The sequence below is a fragment of the Ambystoma mexicanum genome, chromosome 6q, assembly GCF_040938575.1.
Source record: "Ambystoma mexicanum isolate Mex_15411 chromosome 6q, UKY_AmexF1_1, whole genome shotgun sequence".
In the NCBI taxonomy this organism is placed as follows: domain Eukaryota; kingdom Metazoa; phylum Chordata; class Amphibia; order Caudata; family Ambystomatidae; genus Ambystoma; species Ambystoma mexicanum.
This window is the reverse complement of record NC_090937.1, coordinates 1105421321-1105434193: the sequence shown is the minus strand read 5'-3', so window position 1 is coordinate 1105434193 and position 12873 is coordinate 1105421321. Positions and strand designations below refer to the sequence as shown.

At 43.8% G+C, this 12873-nt stretch overlaps 1 protein-coding gene across 7 annotated transcripts in view; it reads left to right on the top strand.

Annotated features, from left to right (window-relative positions):
* SPATA18 (spermatogenesis associated 18) overlaps positions 1-12873 on the top strand; it is a 305326-nt gene that overhangs the window by 210307 nt on the left and 82146 nt on the right. For all 7 annotated transcript variants that reach the window (XM_069631673.1, XM_069631675.1, XM_069631671.1 and 4 more), the window contains one exon: positions 9297-9420. In XM_069631673.1, coding sequence (XP_069487774.1) covers positions 9297-9420 — 124 coding nt within the window. The remainder of the gene's footprint in view (positions 1-9296; positions 9421-12873) is intronic.

Below are 12873 nucleotides of genomic sequence, written 5' to 3'. Positions count from 1 at the left end.
CATTAGTTTCAAAGAATCAAACTAGTGTAAGAATGAAGTGAGAGCAGGAAAGTAAGAAGTGAACATAACCAGTGTGTGAATGAAAGATTAAAGAGTAACCTGGCCCTGACCTGACAGTACCCCATAACCAATGTGTGAATTATTGGCTGAATGCCCCAGACCTGACAGTCTTCAAGGGATCTACATATACCTGTATCTGGATAACTGGCTAATACGTGGTGCCACACCCTCATGGGTGGTTTATTCAGTAAACTGAGTCTCCCGTCTGGCAGACAAATGAACACCCGGCCCAACACAGAAATTGCAATACATTGGTATTATCTGGCATTGTGCACAGGGGAGGGGCTATCCCCCATTGTGCGGATCCTGTGTATGCACTCAGCAAGCAAGACATTGCTGGGAAGCCTGTACCTCCTGGCAAAAATGTTTCAGCATCTGCTGTATACTGATGGCCTTGTGCATCCCGGTTACACCCTTATGTCACACTGCAAATGAGGCTAACATAGCTTCACCTCACATCCCAATGGTCTCCTAGTTCATAAGCACAAAGATAATTAATACAAATTACAGTTTCATTACATCGGGACCTGCAGTGGTGGACAGAAGAAAGCAATCGGATGAAGGGAATGTCCTGATCACCTCCTCGTCCTACCAGGACCCTATCTGTGGACTCAAGTCTCTCGGGTTGGGCAGCAGTCCTGAACTGGTGGGAAGTATGGGACCCCTGAAGTATGGAAGTATGGAAGTATGGAAGTATGGAAGAACATCTTCACCACATAAATCTCTCAAGTTCAAAGCTATCTTTGTAGCAATTAAGGTTTTCTGGCCCCTTCTGCAGGGTCATTATGTGTTAGTCTACAGGGAAAACACCACGTCATTGTTTTACATAAACAAGCAGGGTTGCATGAAGTAGCACCTCCTATGCTTACTAGCCAGGGAAATTTGAGACTGGTGTCTGCAACACCCATTTTTCCTGATAGCCTCCCAAGTGGCTCGGGATGAGAATATCAGGGTGGCCTCTTTGATCCGACCGTCCCACGCTCATGAGTGGGAGCTGCATGAGGCTCATGCTGATTTTTAAGGCTTGTGGCACACCGATACACATCCTATACCTCATTCAGCACAAGAACAAATTCACACTGTATGCATCTTGGAAGGGGGAGCATCTGGCTTCACAAAGAGGCTTCCTTGGGACACAGAGACCTGTGACACATTTTTCATCCTGTCAGTATTGAAGTTGTTGCACACATCGAAATGCAGGAGCAATTGCTAACTTATCCTGATAGCGATGAACTGGCCAAAGGGAGTTTGATACTCAGACCTGAAAACAATCAGGAGCAAAGCCTCCCATATCTTGCTTTGAGATCGGTACTCCTGCACCAGGCAGAAGTGAACATTGTACATGCCAATCCACAATCGCTTTCCTTTGAAGCTTTGTCCCTGATGACCTAGTATTTGGTCACATGATGCTTTCTGAAAACAAATATGGAGCTAATTAGAGCTGCAATAAAATGTTCCACCAGGTCGCAGTATACCAGCAATTAGATGTGCTTCTGCCACTGGTGCCTAAGAAACAACAAGCACCCACCTTCGACGATGTGCTCTCTTTTGTCGTGCACTTTGGCATAGAATAACGCGTCTGTAGACTCGCACAGGACCTACCTGGGATCAAATGGAGCCTGCTTGAATACTAGGTTGAGGGCAAAGTCTGCCTCAGTTGCCTTCTAGATTCATGCCCCCTGTGATGAGATCGTAATCAATGGCTCTTAGAATAATTATATAAGTCTGGAAACGAATGACTTAGTACCATGCTATGCTTATGTATATAAAATGAGAAGGAGCTCATGAGGTGCTTTTTTTCGAATGTGTGAGCTGCTTGGTCTTGGTTGCTAGGTAACCAAGGAAGAACGAGAAGAAACAGAGAGTGACGGTTCGATGTGGGCGTACTGAAAGCAGGAGTTAAAGAAATGTTTCATGCTGTAATACAAGTTAGAAAAGTTAGATGTTGGAAGAATTCGACGACCGCCGTCAAACGGAGACCCTTCTAAACTCTGCTGTTGAAGGAGACAGAAAAGGTTAAGAAGCAGAGTCAGCAGGAAACGGATCGTATGTCACTTCAAGGAGCAGCGTAACTGACGCTCCGTACGTATGAAGCCAAAGAGAGTCGGAGTCAGACAGTTGATCGTATCTTGCCATCAGCTGTGAGCGAAGCCGGAAGAAGATCCTACCCTGCCGTCAGCGGTAGCAGAGGCCGGATCTTTCAGCTGTCCGCGACTAAGAGGCTGCAACGCCGGAGAAGGAGACACGTCAAGGAGGAGGGGCCACGCACCTCAAAACGGTGAACCAGATTGAAGTAAGCACACATATAAGAACTATATCAGCTGTAGCAGAAGTGTATGGAGGTTGAGACAAGAGAGACAGTTAGTACTACGGAAACAAATGGGCTCGGTCACGGCAACAATACGAAAGTAAATAGAGATTTATGAAGAAGGGAGAGTGACATATAACCCTACAACAAAATAGAGAAGAGGGTTATGAAACATAAGAGACTGTTAATTATAAGAACCAAGAGTAGGAACTAGTGGAAGGAATAGAGAAAAGGACAGTTCCTTAATCAGAGAATTGACAGGATTAATGGAGTGAACTGAAAGAGAAATTGTTCTTCATTCAAGTAATAACAGAAGAGATCTCAACCCCCCTATTCTCACAGAGTGACATTGTTGCTACATTTTAAACATACAAACTTTATGCCAGTTGTGGATACGTCAAATAGAACTTTGGCTTATAAAGTGGTTACCACTGAAGAGTCCAGATAACCTGGAAAGAAGACCTTGGCACTCTACAGTATCCTTTGTTGCGTTTATTTATTTATTTATTTATTACTGTTTTTCAAACATTAAAGAAAAAGTTGTTGAGAAGTTACATTCGTGGTCTGTGTGTGTCTAATCCCAGATCAAATCATAACATTTGGTGGCAGCGGAGTGATTGAGAGAGCGCCATGGAAGAACTTATCAAAACTTTGAGTGAGGGTCAGCAACTCCTGCAGCAAGCTCTGCAACTCCAGAGCCAACAGAGTCAAGCAGACAGGCTGGCTTTTCAACAAGCCCTACAAGTACAACAAGCTCAACTGCTGGAAGTCATGAATCTAAGAAATCATCCTCAAGTTCCAACCTCCATATTACAGAAATATACAGCCGGGGAGGATCCTGCACATTTCTTCGTGAATTTTGAGCGAGTGGCCAGGAATGCCCAATGGCCAACAGAAAGATGGTGCCACTATATCGCCCCATTAATGACCAGCCTAATGCAATGCGCTTATCAAGCTGCAAACCCGACCGGTGACACAAACTATTTTGATATGAAGAAAGTCGTTTTGGAAAGACGATGAAGACCATGAAGAGATTTATAGAATCAAGTTCCGAGAGGTTAAGTTGACCGGCGAAGAAACGCCCAGACAACTGTTCTATAGGGTGAAGGAACTTGCCGAAAAGTGGTTACAATCTGCCACGTCCTCTCCTAATTAAATAACAGAGAAACTAGTTTTGGAACAATTTGTTGAAGCTCTTCCCGGACCCGTGCAACGATGGGTCAAGCAACATCACCGACCCTCGTTGGCTGAGGCTGTTGACATCGCATCAGCCTATCAGAAAGCCGGCCAGGGCAAGATGCTAACATATATGAGCTTTGACTGTGGAGACTGGGGACACCTAGCCAGGCTCTGTCCAAAGAAAGTGAAGACTGAGCCGATGGATGTTGGAATTTTCGAATCCCTGAAGGACAGTAAATACCCAGAACAACCTGGTGGGAAACAATCCCAGTATATATATACCTGTGATGCAGAAGTAGATGGGAAACCAACCCGAGCCTTGGGCGATTCAGGGAGTCTGCAAACCGCGGTAACTCCGGACCTGGTAGGTGAAGGTTATAATTCTTCAGGAGAAATACCAATTAGATGTGTACATGGGGATGTAAGGTCATACCCTTCGAAAGAGATACAGATAAAGTTGGCTGGGGAGACTATGGGGATAAGAGCGGCTGTGTTACCCAAGTTACCCAAACCTTTACTGATTGGATCAGACATACCTAATTTTTCAAAATTAGTCAACGAAATAGAGAAGAGCTTGTTAGAAACGGCCCCATTTCACGACCAAGAAATCTTCAGTCCTCCTCTAAAAACGCCAAAGAGTAAAACGTTTAAGAGATTCCTTAAACGAGAGTGGAAAGCAAAGAATGTTCTCCCTGTAGCTGTGGATTGGAGGCTAGAAGAGGAAGGAGATCGTTTTTGATCGGCACAGGAATTGGATTCTCTTCTACAATATGCTAGGGAACGTGCCTTAGAATCCCCAACAGGACGAGGCCCTCATTTCATTAAACAGAATGGACTCTATTGTAGGCTGACCAAGTCTCGAGATAATGAGGAACTGAAGCAGTTGTTGGTTCCGAGTAAATATTGCCAAACAGTGTTGGAAGTCGCTCATCTACAGGTTGGGGAAGGACACTTGGGAACCGAAAAAACATCTCAGAAAATGTTGTCAAGGTTCTACTGGCCATGAGTCTATAATCAGGTAGTTAAGTTTTGTCAATCTTGTGGAGAATGTCAAAAAAAGAACAGAGCTAATGTAAAGAAAGCACCCTTACAGTCTCTGCCGTTGGTTTTAGAACCTTTTAGTAGGATAGGCATGGATATGGTAGGGCCTTTAGAACCATCCAGAAGAGGACACAAATATATTCTTGTAATCGTAGATTATGCAACACGATACACTGAAGCTTTTCCGTTAAAGGAAACCAGCACAAAACAGATTTGTGATGCTCTGATTCCTTTCATAGGTCGAGTCGGGATTCCCAAAGAGATCATAACCGACCGTGGATCAAACTTCATGTCCAATGTCATTAAACAAGTATGCAAAACTTTAAAAATTGATCATCTTAAAACAGCGATTTACCACCTTCAAACAGATGGTTTAGTGGAAAGGTATAACCAGACCATTAAACAAATGCTGAGGAAGTCTACTTCTCCCAAAAATAGAGACTGAGACAGAGTACTCCCTTGGATACTTATGACTTTGCGGAACACTCCTCAATCGTCGACAGGTTTTTCACCTTTTGAGCTTCTTTTTGGAAGGCCGGTACGGCCTCTGTTAGATATTTTAAAGGAAAACTGGGAGGAACAACTGTAACAGGAGTTATCATTTACTGAGTATGCCTCCCAATTACAGAAAAAGGGTACCGAAGCTGAAGGCCATCGCCAGGGATAACCTCCTTCAAGCCAAGGAGAAACAAGAGAAATATTATAATCAAAACACTCGTCTCAGAAGTTTTAAAGTGAGCGACCAAGTCTTGGTATTATTACCAACGTCTGAAAACAAAATGTTGGCTGCTGGAGAGGACCATATAAAATCGAGGAAGTTTTGGGTCCTATAACGTACAAAGTGAGACAACCTGAAAGCAGAGTTCCTCTTCAGACGTATCATATAAATCTCCTTAAAAAATGGATACCTCCGATTCAGACACTGGCAATGATAAGTCATAATGAGTTGCAAGATATACATTTTCCACAAACCAAGAAGAAATTAGGGGTGGAAAGTGTGAACATTAATCAGGATCTGTCATCAGCCCAGAAAGGGGAATTATCATTGCTGTTGGATACTTTCGCTGAAGTGTTCTCCTCCTTACCTGGAAAGACTAACCTGACTTATCACCATATTACCACGAAGCATGGGACCACGTTAAGGTTAAGTACATACAGAATCCCCGAGGCGAAGATCAAAGCAATTAATCAAGAGGTTCAGGAGATGTTGGACTTAGGAGTAATTGAACCATCACATAACGATTGGAGTTCACCCGTGGTTTTGGTTCCAAAACCAGATGGTAGTGTCAGGTTCTGTATGGATTTCCGAAAGTTAAACGAGATCTCTAAGTTTGATGCTTATCCAATGCCGAGAATAGAGGATTTACTAAATAATCTGGGAAAAGCAAGGTTTCTGACGACAATAGACCTTACAAAAGGATACTGGCAAATACCCTTATTTCCTCCTGATAAGGGAAAAACTGCATTTGCCACACCGACAGGGCTTTATCAGTTTACAGTGTTGCCATTCGGACTACATGGAGCCCCAGCTACCTTCTAAAGGTTGATGAATTATATTATACAATGCCACGAACAGTATGTTGGGGCATACTTAGACGACGACATAGTTTTCAGTCAAACCTGGCCGGAACACCTGGCTCACTTAGAGGCCATACTTAGAACCCTAAAGCAAGCAGGGTTATATGTGAATCCCAAAAAGACGCATATTGCAAACTTTCATACCAAATATTTGGGATATTATGTGGGACAAAGAATCATTAAACCACAAGAGGAGAAATTAAAAGCGATTAACCAAATGAAATTCCCAGAAAATGCCAGACAAGTACGAGCATTTTTGGGGTTTATAGGCTACTACCGGAGGTTTATTCTGCATTTTTCTACGTTGACTGCACCATTAACAGATTTGTTGAAGAAGACGTCCCTTTCTAAAAGGATTTGGCAAACAGACACAAAAGGCATTCAACTCTCTAAAAGAAACTCTAACAGATAAAGCCATTTTACATTGCCCAGACTATGAGGCTCCATTTTTCCTTCATACCGATGCTTCTGGCAGAGGTCTCGGGCCGTCTTGTTCCAAAACCAGGGAGAAAAGGAAAGACTGATCCTATTTACAAGCAGAAAACTACTTCCACAAGAGTTACAATATCCAACTATAGAAAAAGAATGTTTAGTGGTCAAATGGGCAATTGAAGCTTTAAGATATTACCTACTTGGGAGGGAGTTCACTTTAATAACAGATCATGCTCCCCTGGTATGGCTCGCCCCAAACAAAGACATAAATTGAAGGGTCGTAAGGTGGTTTCTTTCTCTCCAGCCCTTCTCTTTTAAAACCATCCATTAACCAGGTCGATTATTAACTCAAGCTGATTATTTGTCTAGGGCTGAAACCCTTCCTGAGCGTAAGGGGTTAGTAGAAGGGGTATGTGATGAGATAGTAGTTACTAATGTGTGAGCTGCTTGGTCTTGGTTGCTAGGTAACCAACAAAGAACGAGAAGAAACGGAGAGTGACGGTTACATGTGGGCATACTGAAAGCAGGAGTTAAAGAAATATTTTGTGCTGTTATACAAGTTAGAAAAGTTAGATGTTGAAGAATTTGACGACCGCTGTCAAACGGAGACCCTTCTGAACTCTGCTGTTGAAGGAGACAGAAAAGTTTAGGAAGCGGAGTCAGCAGGAAACGGATCGTATGTCACTTAAAGGAGCAGCGTAACTGTCGCTCCATACGTATGAAGCCGGAGAGAGTCGGAGTCAGACAGCTGATCGTATCTTGCCGTCAGCTGTGAGCGAAGCCGGAAGATCCTACCTTGCCGTCTGCTGTAATCGAAGCCCGGAACAAGATCCTACCATGTCGTCAGCAGAGGCCGGATCAGTCAGCTGTGCGCGTCCGCGACTAAGAGGCTGCGACGCTGGAGAAGGAGACACGTCAAGAAGGAGGGGCCATGCACCTCAAAACGGTTAACCAGATTGAAGTAAGCACACATATAAGAACTATATCAGCTGTAGCAGAAGTGTATGGAAGTTCAGACAAGAGAGACAGTTAGTACTACGGAAACAAAGGGGCGGGGTCACGGCAACAATACGAAAGTAAATAGAGATTTATGAAGGAGGGAGAGTGACATATAACCCTACAACAAAATGGAGAAGAGGGTTATGAAACATAAAAGAGACTGTTAATTATAAGAACCAAGAGTAGGAAGTACTGGAACAAATAGAGAAAAGGTCAGTTCCTCAATCAGAGAATAGACAGGAATAATGGAGTGAACTGAAAGAGAAATTATTCTTCATTCAAGTAATAACAGAAGAGATCTCAACCCCCCTATTCTCACAGAGTGACATTGTTGCTACATTTTAAACATACAAACGTTATGCCAGTTGTGGATACGTCAAATGGAACTTTGGCTTATAAAGTGGTTACCACTGAAGAGTCCAGATAACCTGGAAAGAAGACCTCGGCACTCTAAAGTATCCTTTGTTGTGTTCATTTATTTATTTATTATTTTTTTCAAACATTAAAGAAAAAGTTGTTGAGAAGTTACATTTGTGGTCTCTGTGTCTCTAATCCCAGATCAAATCATAACACCCCCTACTATACATTTTCAAGACAACAACTTCGGCCACTCCCACTTCATTATTCTCTCCATCTGAGTTCCAGAAATGACGCCACATTTGGGCAAGCAATTCTAAAATCCTCTCTGCAAAGTTAAAAAACAACTTGACTCTTCAATTTAGGGAATCTCCCAAGAGTATGGAGAAAAGGCGGCAGGATGTAAGAGAACAAACATTCTACTTTAATGACAGCAGTACTCTTAGTCCACAGTCCCCTTTCCACTATATGCTCTCCCACCTTCCACGCTTCCCACCTTCGATGCTATTGCGTTTCCAAATCTGACATGGTAAAGGGACTGACAGTTTGGTAGTGCGAGCATGCGAGGGTGCAGCACATTGATGTGGCTAGGGCACACCGGTGGTGGTGCTTACCAGACCGTTTCCAAGAGAATGGAGGAAAGGGGATTGTGGACTGAGAGTACAGTGGTCACTGTGTTGAGTAACTTTTTAGAAGTACCCTAGAGTGTAAAGAAAAAGGTGTCTCATATGGGTGTTTAGGTCTTACACCATTTTATTATGCACCAGGGATGTTCAAAATAATTTCCAGAGTGGTCAGCAGACACACACTCTGTTAAGAGAGTTGCTGCTTCCAAAATTCTAAGATGTCAGATGGCGATCCTCGTTGTCAGCTGGTATGTACTACTTACAGCACAGCATAGATGCGCACAGTATTTCGCCATTTGTGACTGTGGAGTGGAGTTTATATGTCCGAATGGCAATGGAACGTAGTGACTAAGACCTAGTTCATTCAACGTTTGGAATGTTGCCTCACTTATTTAATATGCCAATGTAATACATTACAGTTCTGCGAAATAACCCGTGACTGAAACAGTAGGGAAACATTTTACTGTTTCCTTCTTGTTTAGTATTTCACTAGCTGTGAGTTGCTCTTGGATTGGTGGAAACTGTGTTATACTTGGGGACAGAAGAGGATAACAATAAGAGTCACAAGGATTTGCTTCCAGATATCCAAAGTCTTGATGAAGAGGTAGCTGCTGAAAATAGATTAGCATTCAAATGCACCACAGAATGTCTTAACTGCTGCATACTTCGTCATATACTACTTCTACCAACATGGTTTGCTTTCTTTGATTGAACAGATACCGTCGCAGCTATGACTCTGATTACACAGCCCCACTGGTAGTTTACCATGTTTGGCCTGCACTGATGGAAAATGACTGCGTCTTGGTGAAGGGCGAGGTAGTTACAAAGAGAGGTGCTCTGGTAAGTGACTTTTCTTTTTTTCTTTTCCTATTTATTTAAGCCATTTTGGTTTAAATCAAACCTTCTGCTTCACCCAAATAAAGTGCAATGCGCGCATGATAAATACAAATCACAAATCACATATTTACACAATTTCATAAACAATGCATACAAATATCAAAACGAAACTGTGCCAAAAATACAAAATACCCCAGACATCTGCTACTAAATAAAATATCTCCCTTCCAAAATCTTCCAAAAGTAAAATATTACAATTGCCATTATGTAGTCTTAATGCTTCTAGTTCCGTAACGTCTCAACAGAACCCAATCTCTTACACACCCTACATGGTCTTAAATTGCGTGGAATTTTTCCTCGTGCCCCAGTATTATTTTTTTGTTGGCGAACAGATGCAACCCGAATCTCAATGTTTTGCCACCTCTTTGCTGGGGCATTTTATACAATATTCATGTAGTCCTTTATATTAGCACCTGAGGCTGGGGAGCCAACAAATCAGGTTGCTCAGATCACGGGCTGAATCCCACGATCCCAGCCCACGTTCTGAGCAGACTGACGACTGCTTCCCTGTCCGCCATCTTCCTCCTACCGTCCCCTCCGATCATCATTTCCTTCCCTCCCTACGCCCCTAACCCACTTACCTTTCAGCAGCGGCGGTAGTTCTGCCGCCGCTTGAGGCTCTCGAGCCGCCATAGAAATGGAAGAGGGGCTCCGTATGGTGCCCCGCCTTACAGATCCATGGTGTCCATCTTGGGTAAGTATTTTGTTTGAATGAGCGGGATGCCACGAGACGTCCCTTTCATTTCAGCACCCGAGGATTCTGGATTAAAAACCTGGGGATTAGCAATCAGGCATGCCAGTTTGGGTGATAATGGCGCCAGGGACCTTCTTCGTTAAGGCGCTCACTGCGCTCAGGCCTATAACTTGGGCTTCAGGCTGTTACCACTGATCCGATTATTTTTGCATCTGCGTAAAATATAACAGCAATTGCTTTGTCGTGAGATGAGACTAATTACATTCTCAATCCCACAACTCTATTTTCTGAAAAACCACCTTCCTAAAAAATGCTATATTTACTAATGGAAATTTCTAACATTTTTATAAAGTCTAAACTTTCACAAATAACATTATAATCATTGTAGAAGATCTGCTTAAGCTCGAGTCCTGGCATCCATAAAAGATTTTTGCATAGATCATTAATCTGTTCATCACATACATTCGTAAAGAGCTTAAAGCTAGCTTTATTCTAACTGCTTGAAACTGGAGTGCTCTGAGGCTTCCCCCACATTTATCTTATTACAAAGACTTCTACTCTCATTAATTGATTCCAATCCACCCTAATCAATATATTTTAACCATAGATTAAGGATGCGATAATCTTTGTGCAATACAAGAGAAAGCCATGAATAAAACCCACTCATTTTGGATAATAATGGGAACAGTTTTAATTTTAAAGATTAATCTTGCTAGGATTCGCACCAGTGCAGAAGCCCAAATATGTAAACTCTTCAACCATCTTCACGTCATTACATCACAACAACATCATTGAGCACAACATCAGTTTGGGGGGTCTAACCTGGTTTATACTACTACTGGCGAGTCAGCGAGACCAGTTGGCGATGACACATCTGCTTCTTCCCCATCCGGGTCAGCTAAAGCATGTAAATATGTCTGGGGTTTGCAATTAGATGGCTGTATTGAGATCCAGCGTTCCTCTGTGTCTGCCGCCAAGGTGACAGCACAAAGCCACTGATCAATAGTGGGTATAGCAGGCCGGAGCCATAACAATAGAATACATCGCATTGTTAACAGCATACAAAGTCTAGCCAGTCTGCGGTTGGCCCCTAGGGTTGATATGAACTCGTGGAACAGACAATTCATAGGGGAACACTCAACAGTACGCTTAAGCATCACAGATATGGCACTGCAAGCCCAGACCGTGTGAATGTACCCTGCATTTTCAGCATGGCATCTGGGGCAGAGCGGTGAATGATCCTGAGACCTAATGTTCAATCTGGCAGGAGTATAGTGATACCTGTGGAGTACCCTACAATGAATCAGTCGGAACTTGGCATTCAGGGACACTGCGCGTGCGCGTCCCCAGATGTCATCCCATTTCTCCTCTGCTATCTTGATTCCGAGATCCCTGTTCCAATCCTTGCAGGGTTTAGTTAGGGGCTTATTACATTGCTCTTGAAGTATTCGGTACAGTCTGATACCATGCCGGAAGGTCCAACAGCGCCTGACACAGTTGCCAACAGTGGATAGTCTGGGGGCTTTGAGGGGAATTCAGGCCATCGCTTTGTAATCGCACGCCGAAGACCAGCGTATTGCAGCCATCCCGATGGGAGCCCCCCCAGTCATCCACGCAAATCCACCCAACCAACCAGTGTGCCCTGCTCGTACACGTCTCCCAAAGTGGAATAGCCTATCGCTGACCATCTGGCTACCGCGGCCTTACTAATTCGAGGAAATTTAGGGACATGGTTCCAGAGGGGCAAGTCTTGAAGAAATGGGTGGGGATTACCAGTCTGTCTCCTTATTTTGTCCCAGGCCAGAGCATTGACGTACGCCAGGCCTGACACACCGGAGTCCCACCCAGTGGGGGCAGGAAGAGGGAGCGCAGCTCCCTAAATACTGCCACTAGGTGTCCAATTCTCACATGAGGGGGTGTGGGCCCTCAGGTATCCAATATACCACGTAGTGCACCTGTGCTGTGAGCCAGTACAGCTCAAAGTCGGGAGCCGCCAACCCACCTTGTCTTGGTGTTCTAACCAGGGTGGACCACTTCAGTCTAACTGCTCCAGAATCCCATAAGAAGCTATTGAACTCGGATCTGAGTAAACAATGCTGCACCAGGCCACAGTGGAATATTTAGGAAATGATAGAGCAGCTGGGGCAATACCACCAATCACCATCTTGAGCAGAGATACTTTGCCAGCGAGAGTGATGGCCAGCTTAGCCCAGGTATGCAGCTTGAGACTGAGTTGTTGCAAATAATTCCCATAGTTGTGCTCATAAAGGGAGTCCTGGCACCTAGTGACTATAACTCCCAGGTACTTTATCTCTTCTGGTGCACACAGGAATCCCATGAGGTCTGCCGGTTAAACAGTGGATTCGGTTAGGGGAAACAGCTTGGATTTGGCCCAGTTTACCCAAAAGCCTGAAAGAGATCCATAGTGGGCGACGTCACGCATAAAAGGTACAAGATCACGCTTGGGTTCCCTTGTATACAATAACGCATCATCTGCATAAAGAGAACAAATCTTTGGCGACCCAGATAGCGATATACCCCTATGCGAAAGTTTATGGTGCATCAAATCAGCAAAGGGTTGCATGACAATCGTAAAAATAAGTGGAGACAGAGGGCATCCTTGTCTGGTCCCTCTACTAATATCAAACTGGTGTGACAGCAGACCTTTAGTGCATACAGTGGCAACAGTTTGGCATATAGCA